General features: G+C 35.9%; 1 protein-coding gene across 2 annotated transcripts in view; it reads left to right on the top strand.

Annotated features, from left to right (window-relative positions):
- The window catches only part of pbl (epithelial cell transforming 2 pebble), a 286,114-nt gene that overhangs the window by 239,901 nt on the left and 23,777 nt on the right, over nt 1–22,436 (top strand). For both annotated transcript variants that reach the window (XM_081769346.1, XM_081769347.1), the window contains one exon: nt 6,332–6,417. In XM_081769346.1, the coding sequence (XP_081625472.1) occupies nt 6,332–6,417 (86 nt within the window). The remainder of the gene's footprint in view (nt 1–6,331; nt 6,418–22,436) is intronic.

The following is a 22,436-nucleotide window of genomic DNA, read 5'->3' as shown; positions in this document are numbered from 1 at the left end:
GAGGCCAGTAAACTCCCCCCCCCCCCCTCTGAATTTCAAATTTTGGGATCAGTAAGGCAGTTTTAGAAACCTTTAGATAAGCAAAGTCCAACATAACAAGTTTAGATACTTACACGGAATAAATACGGAGGAAATGCAGATGATCAAAACCGGAAAGTTGCTTAGGCCCAATTTCCAGAATTTTAAGCAGGCCCGAAACTCGAAAGTAGAGCCACCTTTGTAATCCTTGGGCCAAAAAATATACAAGAAATCAATATAGGACTATAGCTCCTTACGGGCAATGGAAATGGATGATAACTGATCAAAATCTGTAATTATTCAGTGTAAGGACTTCAGTTTTTTTCTGTTAGTCTTTGCTCAGCAAAAGGTTTCTAAATCTTCATTACTGTTCCCAAAATATGAAATTCAGGGAAGAGGGGGGATGATCTCTAAACGGATACTCCTCTTTAGCGGCAATCATATAGAATTAGATTACACCTTATCACGTACTTTTTCTTTCTTTCGTTTCGGATTCGTGATTCAGAAGATGACTTTTTCCGTTGGTGTATTCTTTTTGACATATCCTGCATTTATTTAATGTAATTATGCATCATTGACTATAGCATTCGGAGCTTAACTTGTTAATCATTCCCACGCTGCAGTGTACACAATATAATGTTAATATCTTAAATTTATGAGCAAGGAGGGGGAAATTATCCCTCCTGTTTTCCCGTTCCATCAACGCCCTTGCTTAGCGATTGTCCTATGAAACTAGCCCGCACCTTTTCACGTGTTTTTTGTTTCATTTATTTCAGACTCTTGGCTACGAAGATATTACGTTTTCTTAGCAAAAGTGAACCTTCTGAAAATGGACTTCGATCCCTTGTGCTCTGAACGCCCCATATTTAAAAATATTTACAAAAAACTAAGTTGGAGCCAAATTTATCCTGCAACTCAAGCTTGTTCGAAACGCATAAAATTAGTTTGTTTAGTTTGATTGATTACAGTTTTGCATCACTAGCAAGGCTATATGAGACAGGGCTTATTGTTTAAAGTGGGATTCGAACCACTAATTTTGAAATTTTACGTCGGATCGCAGTCAAAATCTATACAGAAATTCCGGACGTCTCGTGCCTCTGCCCTCAAAATTTAATGTTAAAAAACCGAAAATTGCGCCCTGTAGCGTGATGCATACATACAGACAGGCGATCAAATGTAAATCAAATCGTCCCAAGACCCTCACTATCGTTCGGCAATGATTAATTACGCAGGTGATTGCCATACCTTACGCTTTCTCGCCTAGTCCCTTCATACAAGCTGTGCCAGGGTGTAAAGTTTTTAGGAAAATTGAGAACGGAGGTGGGGGAGAGGGACGAAATAAAATTTTCATAATATAATGAAAAAGAAGTTGATGATACGAAATTATTTTCTACCTGAAGTTCCTAGTTGCATCTCAACCACATTACTGACGTTAGACTCATCAAAAGCAACTTTCGGATCAACACTTCTACCATCCGTTTGGGTTTCCAGTTTTTTCACAGCATTAAATTTTTCATAATGATTCTTCATTCTTTGAACTACTATCCATTTCATAAAGATAGGCCCCTGACTTCGCGGTGCTGCCCTGATCTTCACTCAAAACTTATATTGCATTATTGTACCTTGTTAGAATTGTTGGAATGTTGTCTTTTCAATGCTTAAGACATAAAAATTTTCTTTGTACTGTGTAGTGAGAAACAGATAGGAATTAATGGAAAAGTGCGTATTTTATTGTACTTTTTTGGTAGACTAATGTTTATAGGACTATCTCGGAAAGGAGATCACATGAAATAATTTCCTGTACACGATATGTAGGTGCATCTACTACCTGTAAGTTCTGAAAATTTCATTACTCAACAGGTAATAATTTTCTTGGTATTCAGTAAAAAGTGAGACATCACTATATCTGAGTTGCTGCGGTGTATCATCAATCTGAAAGAAAATTTTAGAAAGATCTTAAAGTATCTTTTTCAACCAAACTGTTTTGATTTGTTTTAAAAGATAAACAATAACAAATATGACATTATGATTTTTCTGCTCTGCGCCTTTCGCTATCGCAGGTTATTCGGAGAACCACGTTGCCACATTTTCCTGGCGCGTATATACTCTCAGCCCGACTTGTATTTAAACTTATCACTCACACTGTCTAGCACTTTGCAGAGGTATTTTTAAAATTTCATATCTTCAAATATTTTAAACTAATTTCTGAGAAATTAACAGGGTATACAGTAAACATACCTATTGTTTAAAATTAGAGAAACGAAGTTTACCTTGTTTAGATTTGCATGTGGTCCTCGAAAATTTGTTACTTTTTGTCAGTTTTTTCACTTACTCCACGCAGTACAAAATACATTTGCACCGAAACAAATACACTCACGAAGTTTATGATATGATATAATCTCAGTTGATATTTTATATTGAGTTTACATTTCACAGAAAATCTGTTTTCAGATATAGGAGTCCCAGTATTTCTCTTTAATGTTGTACATTTCGAAGCACTTCCCCACACAAAGTTCAACTTCATATTTCAGACAATAAACGCTAATATTTTATTAAAAACTTCTTTCACCGTGCGGATGCTATGCACTTTGCATCTCCTTTGCCCTACTCTATTAGGATTTGCAGATATTAGGGGAACTTTGTGTGGGTAATGCCCCCTTGCTACCAGTCTTCCACGGGTGAAGACTGGGACAGTCCCTGTAGTTCAGTGCCTGCTGAATGCAGCAGTTTTTCTGCTACGTTCACGTAAAAAGTTCGAAGTGCGATTTGTTTTCCTGCTTTTTTCCTGTACAGATGTGAGCACTGACAGTGATAAGTCAAACAGCAGAAAAAACATCTTCTTCCATCATTTGATAGACATACTAATAGCTCTTACGTAGTTCATTTGTAAAAATTGCGTAAAGCTGACTACAAAGCACATGTGAATAATCAACGTAAAAGATTTCTTCTTTTTAATTTAAGTAACACGCTTTTACTTAGAAAACAAAGATTTTTCTTTCAGTAATTTTTCTTTTTCTCAATCTGCTGTTTTGCGTGTTGATTCATTTCTTTTTCTACTATTCCCGGCTGGAGCTCATGTGGTTTGGATTCCACGTTAATCAGAAGGTCCACGTCTCATATCGCCTCTGCTGAATGGGACGTTAAACTCAAAATCAACTTTTTTTTTTTTTTTTTAACTATAAAACTTCATCGGTAAAAATAGCAGAAAAACTTTATATGGGAAATACTCTGTAGATATCCAGCATTTTGATTAATTCCCGGGACACCACTAAACAGGGGTTTTGCATTTACTTGAATTTTATCGCTCCAAACTACATCAAAATCTGCCTTCAAATAGGAACGACGCGAATCTTTTTCTTCTTTCAGGGTGCAACCTCAGGTTCACTTGAAACAGAGTTACTATCTTGTTCACTCCCGGATATACCACCACTGAGCACAGAACAATCAATGTCATTACTATCTAACTCATAACCATCTGTGTCGGAGTCATTCATCAGTTCTGCAATTTCATTATCGCTCAAAATTTTGCCACTTCCTTTTGTAATGCCGCCGCTCGTAGAAGGAATATTCATAGTTTTTTTTATATATATATAAATAATAAAGCATGAAAAATACTTGGAAAAAATACAGATGCACGTTCGCCCGTCTCACTCCAATGAGCACATATGATGTGAGTGTGTAAGTTTTTGACGCCTACGTACTGAAGGGAAGTGTTGAAAACGTAATCAGTGCGACATGATTAGACGCAAAAACCGTCCTCGTCACCTACACATTGCATAGTTTTCTTTCGTTGAAATAAAACAAAGGACCCATGTTTCTCTATTACATTCAGCAGCGGAATTGATCACAGAACAACTTGGGTGAACATGTGATTGCCAAGACTACATTTCTTTTTTTCCTTTAGCATGTCCGTAAGCTGGTAAGTGTGTATATTGATAGATCTTGAGGTAGAAATGGAGTCATTGTTAATAAGTGTCCAGGAAGATAGGAGGTATGATGATGAGTCAACACATGACGAAAGTGAATGAGATAAGTGGATTAAGTGATGAGTTTTTGGATATGTTACTTCAACGTTTTATTTCGATTACATTGAGATACGTACATGCATTATTATTATTTCTAAGATGTTGTGAAATGTTATGAGATCTTAAATACTTTTGTCCTATTACGTTCTTATGAAGTAGGCTTCGCGCTGGAAGCTTCCTGAACGCGACAACACAGCACTACGGCGTTGCCGCACTTCCAGTTACTATATGTTGTTTCTTATATAAGCGCGGGGAATTTAAAGGCTGGGCTGTAACATGGCTCTCCACTTAACGCATAGAATATGTTCGAATAAACATTTTTATTAAAAAAATAAATACTCTAACAACTAAACCCTTTTTCGTTAAAAGTTTCAAATATTTGGAACACTAGAGTTCCAAATTTTCGAACTGTGTTTTGTACGTTTCTCTATCTACCATGGTAAAGGAGATTATAGCGTCATACATTTATTTTAATTACACAAAAAGTATCAAGTGATGAAAATTGAACTTTTCACAACTTTCAGTTAATGAATGCATCTACATATTGTACACAGGAAATTATTTCGCGTGTTCTCCTTTCCGAGATATAGTCCTATAAACATTGATTTACCAAAAAAGTATTATAAAATACGCACGTTTTCATTAATTTGTATTTTTTCTCATCACACAGTATAAAGAAAATTTTTGTGTATTAAGTATTGAAAAGACAACATTCCAACAATTCTAACGAGGTACGACAATGCAATATAAGTCTTGAGTGAACGTCAGGACAACACCACGAAGTCAGGGACTTATCTTTATGAAATGGAGAGTAATCCAACTACCTTTTTCTCACATATTTTGCAACGAGCTCATATGGTCATTTTCTTATCTGATGAAGTGTGAGTTATATCAATAAATTTTCTACGTCCAAATGATATCCTTTTTAATTCCCGTAAAACTTACGTTAAACGATTCCAAGTTGTACGGAGACTAAGAATCAACATGTACTGTTATCAACGAATGCCTGCGATATTTAATTTCAGAACGTCAATTTAGCAAAGAACCCTCTGTTTGTTTTCTGAATACAACACAGAAACTTGTTTCCATGATAATTCTTTTATTTATTTTTTAATGTCAGTTCTACAAGTAGTCCAACCTTCGACTACAACACTGTTCTCGCAAGTTAACTGATAAGCTCTTAAACAATACAATAAACATTAAAAACAAGGAAGAAAAGAGACAAAATAAATTTTAGATCGCCACGTTGATGTGTCGTAGCCACGAGAAATCAAAACATTCACATGGGAACAAAATAGTCCTCTGAATGGGCAGCACTTTTTGACAATTTTCTTTCTCTGGCATTTTTTTAACAAAAATAAAATAAATGTGTATTAAAAAATACGCGTGTTTAAAACAATGTTTAAACGTATACAAAATTTGTTTTAAACAAAATAAATTGTTTAAAACAAGTTTTAATCATTTGTTTTAAAACAACCCTGATAGAAACATGAAAATCATCTGAGTAACCATTATTGTTCATACTTTATTTTAAATAAATGGTCTGGAAATATCTTTCTTTCCCTTTAAAGGCATTCCTATCGCTTGACATTCGAGGGGAGAGGGCGGTGGCTCAGTGATAGAGTGCTTACCTCTGTACGTGAGCTCCCTGGTTCGATCTCTGGCCAAGTAAGTTTGTAGTAAACAACAACGTATCTGTGGATTTTTTTCGGATACTCACGTTTCCTCCATATACTCATTCCATCGATTCTTCGAGTATCATTCACTTCCCTTAATCATTCATCTCCCTTTGCCTAAAGGAGATAATCGTGGTAGGTTAAACTGAAAGATTTCATATGAAGAGGGGGGGGGGGGAGTAGAAAGTTACATTTAAAATCAACAAAAATAATATTGGTCGTCCAAATCTGCGACATAGAGATAATACGTAAATATTTGATTATTTTGTGTAAAAGAATGAAAATGACAGTGTGCATGATTGAATATTAGTCATCATTTGTACAGAATGACTTGATTCTTTGTTCAACGCAATAAATCAGTTCTGTATTAATCATTATAATTCAGTTCAAATCTTTGTTTTACTTTTATTCATTTTTTAAATCTTTTATTCCGTAATTACGAATATTCTAAACAATATCTTTTTTCTTGGAAATGTTGTTATGTAAAGTAACTTTTAATTTCATGTTACTCATTGTCAGATATTTATAAATTAAGTTTACAAGTGTTCTTTCCCATTATTACTGATTTGTACTGTATATTTTTGTAACGATCTTTTTTTAAATAATTTACAGGAAAATAATTTAGTAACTCTTGATGCAAAGCAGTTAGATATAGACACAAGTGAGTTCAACTCTAGTACGTTGAGTAAAGCTGCAAGGTAAGGTTTATTCCATATTTCCATATTTTTAAATGTAAAGTATATTCTATACTTCAAAATTATGAGGGTCTAAAATAAGGAATACATATAATGCTTTTAAAAAGGGTAACTAATTTATACTTAAGCATTTTAATAAATAATTTTAACTTCGAATATGTAGTTTCTAGTTATTCTGTACTTAGCAATATTCGTCATTAAGTTAAGCAAGCGAAGCTCTTGTAAATTTACCTTGAGTTTCGTTCTTAAAACTCTTGGTTGTACTTTTTAAATAACATTAATAGTGGTCATCCACGACTAAGTATAAGGTAAAGAAGTTGATGATCGGCTAGATCATTGAGTAATGATCATAAAAACTGCGCCATATACTTAATATTGTGAGTGCAACTTTTATTGTTGTTGCGTACGTTGTTTGTATGTTTAGAGCTTGTAGAAGATTAATTATGGTAAAAATGGTAATTGTGGTATTAAAAATGGTAATTATGGTAAAAATGGATTAATTATGGTAATTGTTTTGTAGGCTTATAAAAATCAATGTATGCATCGTTTGGAAGAGATATCCAACTAAAAATGTGTTTGGTTCGAGTCCTGAGAGGCACTTAACCCGCTAGTCCGGGAACCAGTTGACTAAAAGCATATAAGAAATAAAGAACAGTAAGATGTCAAAATCCGAACGCGGTCCCTAGAAGCTTTTTACATTTTGTCTTAGCGCTAACGATAAACAAAAAATAGGGTTGTCCGTCGGCGATGTGTAAAGTCAGTGTTTTTACAAAAGCTCATTCATATGTAGTTGTTTGTCATACATATTTTTACTTTCCTAAGGCTATACAAGTTAAGTTTTAAGTGTGAGTTACAAGAACAGTGTAATTTAGTGTACGAACAGGTTCTTCAGAAACATTAAATGTAAGTAGCCTTACGTACGGTATTGTAATTTCTGTATGTACTGTATAACCATTGTATCGATGAAAGAATATACCGTACAGTATATTTAAGCCTAAACGGCATTTTCTTGGTCATTTTCGAAACTCCGAACTACCTGTGGTCCCAATTAGTTCGGATTTTCGACTTCCTACTGTATAGTTGATCACTGTAATATGTTTATTCGTTCTTGTAGAGATACTCAACTCAATTATGGATTTGACCGAAGGCAAATGCATCCACATATTGAATCGAAAAAATAATAGTTTAGTATCTTCTAAAATATTTGTTCTTATTTTGTTTCAAGCAAATGAAATAATCTTTTTTCATCATCATCATTATTATTATTATTATTATTATTATTACTACTACTACTACTACTACTACTACTACTACTACCACCACCACCACCACCACCACCACCACCACCACCACCACCACCACCACCACCACCACCACCACCACCACCACCACCACCACCACCACCACCACCACCACCACCACCACCACCACCACCACCACCACCACCACCACCACCACCACCACCACCACCACCACCACCACCACCACCACCACCACCACCACCACCACCACCACCACCACCACCACCACCACCACCACCACCACCACCACCACCACCACCACCACCACCACCACCACCACCACCACCACCACCACCACCACCACCACCACCACCACCACCACCACCACCACCACCACCACCACCACCACCACCACCACCACCACCACCACCACCACCACCACCACCACCACCACCACCACCACCACCACCACCACCACCACCACCACCACCACCACCACCACCACCACCACCACCACCACCACCACCACCACCACCACCACCACCACCACCACCACCACCACCACCACCACCACCACCACCTCCTCCTCCTCCTCCTCCTCCTCCTCCTCCTCCTCCTCAAATCGTGAAAATCTAGGAACGTTTCAGATTAATAGAGAAAACTTACCAGAAGAAAATAAAAATCATTTTGAGTCGCATAACTGTCCTTTGGAAGTTTGAGAAGAGAAAGGGGCGGTTCGCGCCTTGGGTCCATCACCGAACAGTTTTTAATAGTATTTACGGATAGTGACTTTGGCTCACCTTGCGATCCCTGGCTCAGGTTCCATGGTCCAGGTGTACGTATGACAAGCACTCTAAATTTTGACAGTGGGTCGTTTGCCCAGCCTTTCAACTTTGGGGAGGACCACTTCTTAAATTTTGAAAATTGCCAAAACAAAATTTGGCATTGTTTGTTATGTAACTCTTTTTTTCCCTTTTACAAAAAAAAAAAAAAAAAAAGTCAAAAATGTTCATTTCCTAAGTTTTGACTTATTTTATCCTCTTTGCTGAGGCTTCATCATGTTATATGGTTATATAGACGAGTATAAAGGTCTTCTCTTTCATAAGATATGGGTACATTAATTCACCCATCTTAACTTTCGGAAGGATACAAACGACCACCTCTTAAGTTTTAGAACTTGTCAAAAAACAAAATTTAGTTAAGTTCTCTAGGACTTAATTATACACTTCTGTATTATTGGTTGGTCGTGCTATAATCAATACATATTACTACATGGTAGGTTATTTTGTACTTCTTGTACCAGATTTTCATTACAGTATATTTTAAATCCAAATTGCAATCTTCTGAAGTCTATGACAATATCTATAGATGGAAAATCAATGTCCATATTGTCAGAAATAAAGTGATTATCAGTATAAGCGTGTATCCACGATTAGTGTTGATAAGCTTCACACAGTGTACATAAATGTTGAACGAGATGAATTACACATTTTTCAAAACAAAGAAATACATTTGTTTTGCAACTCTTAAACAGTGTGTTTCACACACAGTGTTGCACTTGTAAAATTGTTCCACTCACTTTGTGGCTGGTACACAATATTTCGTTGTACGAGAGGGGGACCCAAAAGAAATCGGACTTTTGTTCTAAAAAAGTTTTTCACAGAATTTTTTGTCTTCGTCAAAGTACTCTCCATTAAATGCAATTTATTTCTCCAGTCTCCTTCTCCACTGTGAAGCACCTCTCAGAACTCTTCAACTTTTATATCGTCCAGTGCACTCTGCGAAGTTCTTTGTACAGCCTCTACACCATCAAAACACTTTCCTCTTAGATTTTGTTTAATTCTCGGAAACCGTCAGCACGTCGATCAATAAGTTTGAATCACTTTCAATCTGATTTTTCAAGTCCTGGCTCAAATTCAGACGAATGTTTCTGATCCTGTGTGAGCAAGCGAGAAACAAACTTACCGGCAACATGTCTCATTCGCGAAACCTCACTCTGGCAAGAGCTCCAACTCACTTCTGTCTGTTTCGAAATATCATCGACCATGAAGCGACGATCCTCGTTGATTTTTTGGCAGATTTTTTCAATGTTTTCGTCGTTTCGAAATTATGAAGAGCACCCAGAACGAGCATGATCTTCAACACTCATCTCACCACACTTAAAGCGCCCAAAACACTCAAAAATTGTGTGCGGTTATAGTATCCAACTTGAAAGCATGTTGAAGCATTTGGTAAGTTTTCGTTTCCGATTTTCCAAGTAGGAAGAAAATTTCGTACACACTCTTTGTTCCTTTGAATCTGCCATAACGATTTCGCAGGCGGCAGACGAGAACAGTTGAGAAAAATGCGATCAAACGTTAACCTTCTACGCAGACGCCGCTTGGTCAACTGTTTGGGAAGGTCTATTAGACCCACCTAGCGGGAAAACTCTCTACTATGCCTAGGAACAGCGGCGCTCTTTCAGTCCGGTTTCTTTTGGGTCCCCCTCGTACATGCATTGTCGTTTTCTTTCCCAGAAACACTATTTTCTCACGAAGTATTTACGTAGCACTACTTCATTGTCTGCACCTAATGATTTCGCAGTTGTCACATCCAGTTCTTCACTAAAATAATCGTTACTGTGATCGATTAAAGTAAGCAATGTTTTCCAATTTTCAGTATCAAGTTGCACACCAAAGAGTTCTGCTTTACTAAGTATTATCACAGGTTCAAAGGAAGTAGAACTTATACCAACAACTACATGTTTCGTTTTCAGTGTATTCACTGGATAGTAGTTGGCATATATAGATTCTTCGTACACTTTAACGTTAGCGGTACACATCTTTCCAGCCAGAATGCTCTTACTGGAATATCATCAAAAATCTGATTTTCCAAGTGATGAATGAAATGCTGATGTTTGCTGAAAATGATTTCGTCATGAATGTGAATGATGTCATGCTGATGTTGTAAGATCCATCATCGTAGCCAACGTACACAAACAGATTTACGAAGCATTATTTTCAACTTTAGCATAATGATATTTCACACATTTATATAATAAATCTGAATTGATGGCATCTTCCAAGTCCTCTGTAAAATGAGTATACGGTACTGGTATTCAAAAACAATGATCGCAAAAAGTTAGACAAAAATTTTCTAAAACTTTTGAAAAATGTTAAACGAAGATTGAAAGCGATCAGCTAATCAGATTAAGCTAAGTATATCTTTCCACTAATGACCTTAGAGTATGAGTTGTGATGAAAGTTCAGCCTGTGAAATTGTTACATATCTAAAGCTTTTAATCACTTATCGGGTTCCAAGTCCTAAATTCTTTCCATCAATGACCTTTGACTAAGTCGTAACTACAGTCCCAAAGTTCAGCAATTTTCAAACTAAAATTTTAAAACAGTGACTAAAAAGATACAAAGAAATGTTTTCGAAACAGCTGAAAATTTTAAATTAAAACTTCAGAGTGATCATCAAATAGGATTGCTTCCAAGAATAATTTTCCACTAATGACCCTAGACTATGTGACTTGGACTATTGTTAAGGGTTTTCATGGGGCCAATAGCAGAAATTTTATTCATTGACATAGCCACTGAGATTGAAGTTAGCTTGGTCACTCATCTAAGGATTATGGGTCATTTTCAATGAGCTATAACATATGCTCACAAAACCCAGCGCTGTTTACATAATCACTGGGGTTCAATCCTTGCAGAATTTGAATTTTGTATGGGTCTAGGTGTAAGTTATCGTGCAAAATTCTTCATCCTATTGAAGATCCCAAGAACAACACTCTCTAACCGGGCAAATCTTTGAGGACGTCTTGTCTTAGTAGGTCATACAACCTCCACATTCTTGGGTGTCCTAGCACTTCTTACACTACCATTTTTTTAAGTTCTGACCTCAACCAACAGTTACTTTCTTTTCCGGGACAGAAATATGAGGCGGTAGACGAAAATGTTGGGGGAATGCACGTTGTGCACGTATGTAGCTTTCATCACTTAACGGAAAACACTTTAACATTACACACACCTCCAACTTATGCACGTCTTAGAAGAGGAAACTTTGACTGCTCACTCTGTATTTAACTTTATTTTATACAATAATACCAATATTACGAACATTTTCTTTGATTTTTTATGTTCCTTTCTTTTTTTTTATTTTTACTTTCATCCTTTTAGTGTCATTTTAATTTTTTATATCTTTAATTCTTTGTATGTGTTCTTTATATATACAGGGTGGTAAGAAACTATTTGAACGAACTTCGGGAGCTGATTCCTGACACCGAAACAAGCAAAAAAAAGTCCTCTGGAACTTTCGTCAGTGAGGGATAGTTTCGGCTATATAAGGTGCCGGAACCGTGGGAAAATGAACTTCACAGGGCTGTAATTCAAAAACAACGGAACGTAGAGAGTGCAGTTTAAAACATGACACTCGAAGTCATACCTGCTCGATTGATAAGTGTATGTTTGAAACCTCCACAAGATGTGTGCGAGGAATTCTCCAAAGGAACATAGGGATTACTTGCCAGGTTATGAGGAATCCCTACGTTCCTTTGGAAAATCCCTCTCACACACCTTATATCGCCGAAACTATCCCCCACTGACCAAAGTTCTAGAGGACTTTTTTTTTGTGCTTGTTTCGGTGTCAGGAATCAGCTCCCAAAGTTTGTTCAAATAGTTTCTTACCACCCTGTATATACAGGGTGTTCCAAAACAACACCGACAACGTTTGTGAGGTGATTCCTGATACTAAGATAAGACAAAAAGTATAGACCATCCTGGGTACACAAATGCTTCCTTTCGGAGTTATAGGCTGCCGAAAACATGAATAAAATGAACTTTAAAGGTCCATAGCTCCAAAACTGTGGGACCTACCGTAGTCGGGTCAAGACTTCACTTAGGAACTAATATGTGTGCTATGTTTCAGAATTCTAAGGTCCTCACAAAGAAATTTTTATAGAGGGAGTTTGGCTACGGGCGTATAATTTGAAGTACTCTTGTTACAGAAGTATCACAGGATTCTAAAACTTAGATATTTGGATAGAGCACATACTAGTTCCTAAGTGAAGAAGTCTTGACCCGACTATGGTAAGTCTCATAGTTTTGGAGTTATGGACCTTTGAAGTTAATTGTTTTTATGATTTCGGCAGCCTATAACTCCGAAAGGAAGCATTTGTGCACCCAGGATGTCTATACTTTTTGTCTTATCTTGGTGTCAGGAATCACCTCCCAAACGTCGGTGTTGTTTTGAAACACCCTGTATATATAATATAACTAAAAACTGTGTACTCTAATTGTAATTGGGACAGTATTCCTGACCGAAAAATAGAAACAATAATAATAGATGTAACACTAAATTATGATAGATCATAGAAATACTTTAACTCGCTGTAGGAATGCTATAAATCATATTTTAAGAGGTGAATCGGATGGCACGTAAAAAGAAATTCTTCCAAATATTTGCGTTATTCTTTGCGGAATGAGCATATTTGTAATGAATATATTGTGTGCAACAGTGGACTTACGATGGATATTATGTCCCCTTATATTAGGATCTAATTAAATAAGTTTTCCTTCCTTTTCATTTTCTTCCGTGAATCTCAAATCAGTATCGTTTGTTATCGTTATAAAAAATAAATAAATAAATAAATAAATGAAATTACATCGTCAGGTATCTGTAATAGCATACCGTACCTAATACCCGTTCTTTCAATATCTTACTTTCAAACATACGGAGTGCCAAATTGCTCAATAAAAGTAATAATGATTTCCCATAGGTAAACGTTTTATCTGGTGGTAAATATTAATTTGAAAAGAGAAAATATTATATACAGAACAAAATTCAAGGAATGTGAGGATTTCATTCAGCTGAAAGGAATTAAGATTCTTACTTTACAAAATGTCTGTTACAGATTTAAACACCAGTTGCAAAGGATTGGTTGGATATATATCAGCTACATCAACTGACGCCATTTTAATATGATTGGTATTAGCTAAATTACAAATTTGTTGTTTCATTATTAACTATTCTTCACGAGTATGTAAGAAGAATATTCAAATTGTTGAAATATTTAACTATCCAGATAGCTGCTTTGTAAAGTAAAATCGCTCAAAACCGTCCCCAGGTGGCTACAAAGGAAGCGGAACACCATTGAAGTTAACTGCGTGTTTCATTGTTACATGGTAGGGATAATTCAACATGTCCTTCCAATTGAGGGTGGCCTGCCAGTTGACCTGCTGAAAAAGAAAGCGATGTTGCAATTTTCACCCTCTTGCTTACTGATTCTTCAGTAGTCTTTGCAGAAAGACAGATTTATCTAGTTTTTTCGTTACTTTTGTTTTCATTGCATCCTCCTCCTTCTGTCTCCTTTAGCTTGAAGGGCATAATTCTGAGGCGTTAAACTGAAATATTTCATTTAATTTGAATTCGTTGTAATGAAGAGAAAAAAGAAATCAATCATTAGTTTCATGATATGTGCTTATATTACTCTTAAATATAGCATATTGTTAATATTATGTAACTTTCATAACGATAACGCTTGTACGAACCAAACATGTTAAGTGGTTCGCCCCTTTCCTTCCTCCCCCCGTAAGGCATCAGTGCCGCAAAAGCCCGATGAGAAAAAAGAATACAATCTTTCTTTGCTACTCCCAGAAATCCGTCCTTGACCGCCCTTGTCCATACTATTATACTGAATTCCTTTAATGATTGTTGTGTTTATTATTATTATTATTATTATTATTATTATTATTATTATTATTATTATTATTATTATTATTATTATTATTATTATATAATGTATCCATCGATAATTAAAGTTCAGCGATGGCAACAACGTATTACTTCGACACCGAACACGTGCCGTTTATGGCTTATTTGGAGTGTTATTTATAAGGGCGGTTAGGGTCAATTTTCTGTTTGAGTACAAAGGAAGCCGGTTGGGGACCAATAGAACGTTTCGACTATACGTGGGATGATATTATCCTAAAATAATAGATTTGATAAGAACATCAGTTTTGTGAATGTTTGCTACGTCATAAATTATAGTTAATCCAGAGCGAGGAATTTTTAGAGCTTTACTAGCTGAATCATCTAAAATGTGTGACTTGGTATTGATTCTATTGATATTAGTCACCACTTTTTGTAAAGGGTTAGATTCTAATCCGAATTACGAACTACGTTGCACTTCTCCAAAATCATCATCTTATACGTTTCCCTTGGTATAATTACGTATTTGTTACCTTTGTCAGCCTTTATGCACCAATTGTTATGCTGTGTTAATCATTTCTCAAATCTGTAAGTAGAATGATAACTAGAATTTTTGAGCGTGTCTTCAAAATATCTTAACTTGTTTGAACTCATGAGAAACTCAGATCGAGATTGCTTACGTATTCCAGCTCGTTCAGGTGGTTGTGAATGCATGAATGATTGATGTACAATGTTTTGAAATTCGCTTATGTATACTGTCGTCGTGTAACGTCGGTTTGACATGATCAAACCCTTTATTTTATCATCAACCTCGGTGGATCTCTCTGCCCGAGGAGCATCATTGAGATCAAACTCAAGAGCGAAGTTCGTGAACTGTCATTGGTACTGATGTTCTTGTAAAACATTGTCATCATAAACTTTACTCAACTTTTCACAGGCTTGATGCATGTTCTTCAGATTGCGGAAGTAAAATCACAAAATATGGCGAAAATGCAATTTGATCTTCCGTCTTAAATTGTAAAATCTGTAAAACTGAACCAAATCACTCAATTATTTTTAGAATGAAGCTGCATCTTCAGCTCCATAGCAAATACATGCATGCTTATAAGTCTAGTACTTCCAAAAATTAACTAGCACCATCTGTTGCATGAATGCATCATGACTTTTCCTGCAACCCAACACAATGTAATGAAATTGTTCATATTGTTGTTTCCCCTTAGTAATTAGTATTTTTGTACTAACTAAAAAACTAGTATTATATTCTCAGATTTCTGTAATACATTAAAAAATTACAATAAAATAAAATATAAAAAGTCGGAGATGGGAGTGATTGGTACTCGAATCTTTTCTTTCTTTGGAAGCTGCGTGTGAATGGCTTTGAGATGTGAAGAAAGAGCCACAGTCGAGAAGCGATCAAATTGTAATTATTCTTCTTGCTAAAAGTTGATATTTAGGTCTCTAATATTCTTTGCAGTTCTTTTAAACGCCGCTTTCTTCGCAGATTTTATGTTGTGACTCTCGCGAATACTTTCCGAACACCATCGTCGCATCAAATTACTCACAAATTATTCATACCACACTGTAAATAATAATAATAATAATAATAATAATAATAATAATAATATAATAATAAATGAATACTGCGACACACACTCTTAAACAGTGTGTTTCACACACAGTGTTGCACTTGTAAAATTGTTCCACTCACTTTGTGGCTGGTACACAATATTTCGTTGTACGAGAGGGGGACCCAAAAGAAATCGGACTTTTGGTCTAAAAAAGTTTTTCACAGAATTTTTTGTCTTCGTCAAAGTACTCTCCATTAAATGCAATTTATTTCTCCAGTCTCCTTCTCCACTGTGAAGCACCTCTCAGAACTCTTCAACTTTTATATCGTCCAGTGCACTCTGCGAAGTTCTTTGTACAGCCTCTACACCATCAAAACACTTTCCTCTTAGATTTTGTTTAATTCTCGGAAACCGTCAGCACGTCGATCAATAAGTTTGAATCACTTTCAATCTGATTTTTCAAGTCCTGGCTCAAATTCAGACGAATGTTTCTGATCCTGTGTGAGCAAGCGAGAAACAAACTTACCGGCAACATGTCTCATTCGCGAAACCTCACTCTGGCAAGAGCTCCAACTCACTTCTGTCTGTTTCGAAATATCATCGACCATGAAGCGACGATCCTCGTTGATTTTTTGGCAGATTTTTTCAATGTTTTCGTCGTTTCGAAATTATGAAGAGCACCCAGAACGAGCATGATCTTCAACACTCATCTCACCACACTTAAAGCGCCCAAAACACTCAAAAATTGTGTGCGGTTATAGTATCCAACTTGAAAGCATGTTGAAGCATTTGGTAAGTTTTCGTTTCCGATTTTCCAAGTAGGAAGAAAATTTCGTACACACTCTTTGTTCCTTTGAATCTGCCATAACGATTTCGCAGGCGGCAGACGAGAACAGTTGAGAAAAATGCGATCAAACGTTAACCTTCTACGCAGACGCCGCTTGGTCAACTGTTTGGGAAGGTCTATTAGACCCACCTAGCGGGAAAACTCTCTACTATGCCTAGGAACAGCGGCGCTCTTTCAGTCCGGTTTCTTTTGGGTCCCCCTCGTACATGCATTGTCGTTTTCTTTCCCAGAAACACTATTTTCTCACGAAGTATTTACGTAGCACTACTTCATTGTCTGCACCTAATGATTTCGCAGTTGTCACATCCAGTTCTTCACTAAAATAATCGTTACTGTGATCGATTAAAGTAAGCAATGTTTTCCAATTTTCAGTATCAAGTTGCACACCAAAGAGTTCTGCTTTACTAAGTATTATCACAGGTTCAAAGGAAGTAGAACTTATACCAACAACTACATGTTTCGTTTTCAGTGTATTCACTGGATAGTAGTTGGCATATATAGATTCTTCGTACACTTTAACGTTAGCGGTACACATCTTTCCAGCCAGAATGCTCTTACTGGAATATCATCAAAAATCTGATTTTCCAAGTGATGAATGAAATGCTGATGTTTGCTGAAAATGATTTCGTCATGAATGTGAATGATGTCATGCTGATGTTGTAAGATCCATCATCGTAGCCAACGTACACAAACAGATTTACGAAGCATTATTTTCAACTTTAGCATAATGATATTTCACACATTTATATAATAAATCTGAATTGATGGCATCTTCCAAGTCCTCTGTAAAATGAGTATACGGTACTGGTATTCAAAAACAATGATCGCAAAAAGTTAGACAAAAATTTTCTAAAACTTTTGAAAAATGTTAAACGAAGATTGAAAGCGATCAGCTAATCAGATTAAGCTAAGTATATCTTTCCACTAATGACCTTAGAGTATGAGTTGTGATGAAAGTTCAGCCTGTGAAATTGTTACATATCTAAAGCTTTTAATCACTTATCGGGTTCCAAGTCCTAAATTCTTTCCATCAATGACCTTTGACTAAGTCGTAACTACAGTCCCAAAGTTCAGCAATTTTCAAACTAAAATTTTAAAACAGTGACTAAAAAGATACAAAGAAATGTTTTCGAAACAGCTGAAAATTTTAAATTAAAACTTCAGAGTGATCATCAAATAGGATTGCTTCCAAGAATAATTTTCCACTAATGACCCTAGACTATGTGACTTGGACTATTGTTAAGGGTTTTCATGGGGCCAATAGCAGAAATTTTATTCATTGACATAGCCACTGAGATTGAAGTTAGCTTGGTCACTCATCTAAGGATTATGGGTCATTTTCAATGAGCTATAACATATGCTCACAAAACCCAGCGCTGTTTACATAATCACTGGGGTTCAATCCTTGCAGAATTTGAATTTTGTATGGGTCTAGGTGTAAGTTATCGTGCAAAATTCTTCATCCTATTGAAGATCCCAAGAACAACACTCTCTAACCGGGCAAATCTTTGAGGACGTCTTGTCTTAGTAGGTCATACAACCTCCACATTCTTGGGTGTCCTAGCACTTCTTACACTACCATTTTTTTAAGTTCTGACCTCAACCAACAGTTACTTTCTTTTCCGGGACAGAAATATGAGGCGGTAGACGAAAATGTTGGGGGAATGCACGTTGTGCACGTATGTAGCTTTCATCACTTAACGGAAAACACTTTAACATTACACACACCTCCAACTTATGCACGTCTTAGAAGAGGAAACTTTGACTGCTCACTCTGTATTTAACTTTATTTTATACAATAATACCAATATTACGAACATTTTCTTTGATTTTTTATGTTCCTTTCTTTTTTTTTATTTTTACTTTCATCCTTTTAGTGTCATTTTAATTTTTTATATCTTTAATTCTTTGTATGTGTTCTTTATATATACAGGGTGGTAAGAAACTATTTGAACGAACTTCGGGAGCTGATTCCTGACACCGAAACAAGCAAAAAAAAGTCCTCTGGAACTTTCGTCAGTGAGGGATAGTTTCGGCTATATAAGGTGCCGGAACCGTGGGAAAATGAACTTCACAGGGCTGTAATTCAAAAACAACGGAACGTAGAGAGTGCAGTTTAAAACATGACACTCGAAGTCATACCTGCTCGATTGATAAGTGTATGTTTGAAACCTCCACAAGATGTGTGCGAGGAATTCTCCAAAGGAACATAGGGATTACTTGCCAGGTTATGAGGAATCCCTACGTTCCTTTGGAAAATCCCTCTCACACACCTTATATCGCCGAAACTATCCCCCACTGACCAAAGTTCTAGAGGACTTTTTTTTTGTGCTTGTTTCGGTGTCAGGAATCAGCTCCCAAAGTTTGTTCAAATAGTTTCTTACCACCCTGTATATACAGGGTGTTCCAAAACAACACCGACAACGTTTGTGAGGTGATTCCTGATACTAAGATAAGACAAAAAGTATAGACCATCCTGGGTACACAAATGCTTCCTTTCGGAGTTATAGGCTGCCGAAAACATGAATAAAATGAACTTTAAAGGTCCATAGCTCCAAAACTGTGGGACCTACCGTAGTCGGGTCAAGACTTCACTTAGGAACTAATATGTGTGCTATGTTTCAGAATTCTAAGGTCCTCACAAAGAAATTTTTATAGAGGGAGTTTGGCTACGGGCGTATAATTTGAAGTACTCTTGTTACAGAAGTATCACAGGATTCTAAAACTTAGATATTTGGATAGAGCACATACTAGTTCCTAAGTGAAGAAGTCTTGACCCGACTATGGTAAGTCTCATAGTTTTGGAGTTATGGACCTTTGAAGTTAATTGTTTTTATGATTTCGGCAGCCTATAACTCCGAAAGGAAGCATTTGTGCACCCAGGATGTCTATACTTTTTGTCTTATCTTGGTGTCAGGAATCACCTCCCAAACGTCGGTGTTGTTTTGAAACACCCTGTATATATAATATAACTAAAAACTGTGTACTCTAATTGTAATTGGGACAGTATTCCTGACCGAAAAATAGAAACAATAATAATAGATGTAACACTAAATTATGATAGATCATAGAAATACTTTAACTCGCTGTAGGAATGCTATAAATCATATTTTAAGAGGTGAATCGGATGGCACGTAAAAAGAAATTCTTCCAAATATTTGCGTTATTCTTTGCGGAATGAGCATATTTGTAATGAATATATTGTGTGCAACAGTGGACTTACGATGGATATTATGTCCCCTTATATTAGGATCTAATTAAATAAGTTTTCCTTCCTTTTCATTTTCTTCCGTGAATCTCAAATCAGTATCGTTTGTTATCGTTATAAAAAATAAATAAATAAATAAATAAATGAAATTACATCGTCAGGTATCTGTAATAGCATACCGTACCTAATACCCGTTCTTTCAATATCTTACTTTCAAACATACGGAGTGCCAAATTGCTCAATAAAAGTAATAATGATTTCCCATAGGTAAACGTTTTATCTGGTGGTAAATATTAATTTGAAAAGAGAAAATATTATATACAGAACAAAATTCAAGGAATGTGAGGATTTCATTCAGCTGAAAGGAATTAAGATTCTTACTTTACAAAATGTCTGTTACAGATTTAAACACCAGTTGCAAAGGATTGGTTGGATATATATCAGCTACATCAACTGACGCCATTTTAATATGATTGGTATTAGCTAAATTACAAATTTGTTGTTTCATTATTAACTATTCTTCACGAGTATGTAAGAAGAATATTCAAATTGTTGAAATATTTAACTATCCAGATAGCTGCTTTGTAAAGTAAAATCGCTCAAAACCGTCCCCAGGTGGCTACAAAGGAAGCGGAACACCATTGAAGTTAACTGCGTGTTTCATTGTTACATGGTAGGGATAATTCAACATGTCCTTCCAATTGAGGGTGGCCTGCCAGTTGACCTGCTGAAAAAGAAAGCGATGTTGCAATTTTCACCCTCTTGCTTACTGATTCTTCAGTAGTCTTTGCAGAAAGACAGATTTATCTAGTTTTTTCGTTACTTTTGTTTTCATTGCATCCTCCTCCTTCTGTCTCCTTTAGCTTGAAGGGCATAATTCTGAGGCGTTAAACTGAAATATTTCATTTAATTTGAATTCGTTGTAATGAAGAGAAAAAAGAAATCAATCATTAGTTTCATGATATGTGCTTATATTACTCTTAAATATAGCATATTGTTAATATTATGTAACTTTCATAACGATAACGCTTGTACGAACCAAACATGTTAAGTGGTTCGCCCCTTTCCTTCCTCCCCCCGTAAGGCATCAGTGCCGCAAAAGCCCGATGAGAAAAAAGAATACAATCTTTCTTTGCTACTCCCAGAAATCCGTCCTTGACCGCCCTTGTCCATACTATTATACTGAATTCCTTTAATGATTGTTGTGTTTATTATTATTATTATTATTATTATTATTATTATTATTATTATTATTATTATTATTATTATTATTATTATTATTATATAATGTATCCATCGATAATTAAAGTTCAGCGATGGCAACAACGTATTACTTCGACACCGAACACGTGCCGTTTATGGCTTATTTGGAGTGTTATTTATAAGGGCGGTTAGGGTCAATTTTCTGTTTGAGTACAAAGGAAGCCGGTTGGGGACCAATAGAACGTTTCGACTATACGTGGGATGATATTATCCTAAAATAATAGATTTGATAAGAACATCAGTTTTGTGAATGTTTGCTACGTCATAAATTATAGTTAATCCAGAGCGAGGAATTTTTAGAGCTTTACTAGCTGAATCATCTAAAATGTGTGACTTGGTATTGATTCTATTGATATTAGTCACCACTTTTTGTAAAGGGTTAGATTCTAATCCGAATTACGAACTACGTTGCACTTCTCCAAAATCATCATCTTATACGTTTCCCTTGGTATAATTACGTATTTGTTACCTTTGTCAGCCTTTATGCACCAATTGTTATGCTGTGTTAATCATTTCTCAAATCTGTAAGTAGAATGATAACTAGAATTTTTGAGCGTGTCTTCAAAATATCTTAACTTGTTTGAACTCATGAGAAACTCAGATCGAGATTGCTTACGTATTCCAGCTCGTTCAGGTGGTTGTGAATGCATGAGTGATTGATGTACAATGTTTTGAAATTCGCTTATGTATACTGTCGTCGTGTAACGTCGGTTTGACATGATCAAACCCTTTATTTTATCATCAACCTCGGTGGATCTCTCTGCCCGAGGAGCATCATTGAGATCAAACTCAAGAGCGAAGTTCGTGAACTGTCATTGGTACTGATGTTCTTGTAAAACATTGTCATCATAAACTTTACTCAACTTTTCACAGGCTTGATGCATGTTCTTCAGATTGCGGAAGTAAAATCACAAAATATGGCGAAAATGCAATTTGATCTTCCGTCTTAAATTGTAAAATCTGTAAAACTGAACCAAATCACTCAATTATTTTTAGAATGAAGCTGCATCTTCAGCTCCATAGCAAATACATGCATGCTTATAAGTCTAGTACTTCCAAAAATTAACTAGCACCATCTGTTGCATGAATGCATCATGACTTTTCCTGCAACCCAACACAATGTAATGAAATTGTTCATATTGTTGTTTCCCCTTAGTAATTAGTATTTTTGTACTAACTAAAAAACTAGTATTATATTCTCA

Source organism: Thermobia domestica, chromosome 8 (assembly GCF_964235325.1).
Source record: "Thermobia domestica chromosome 8, izTheDome1.hap1.1, whole genome shotgun sequence".
Taxonomy (NCBI): domain Eukaryota; kingdom Metazoa; phylum Arthropoda; class Insecta; order Zygentoma; family Lepismatidae; genus Thermobia; species Thermobia domestica.
This window is presented reverse-complemented; position numbering and strand designations above follow the sequence as displayed.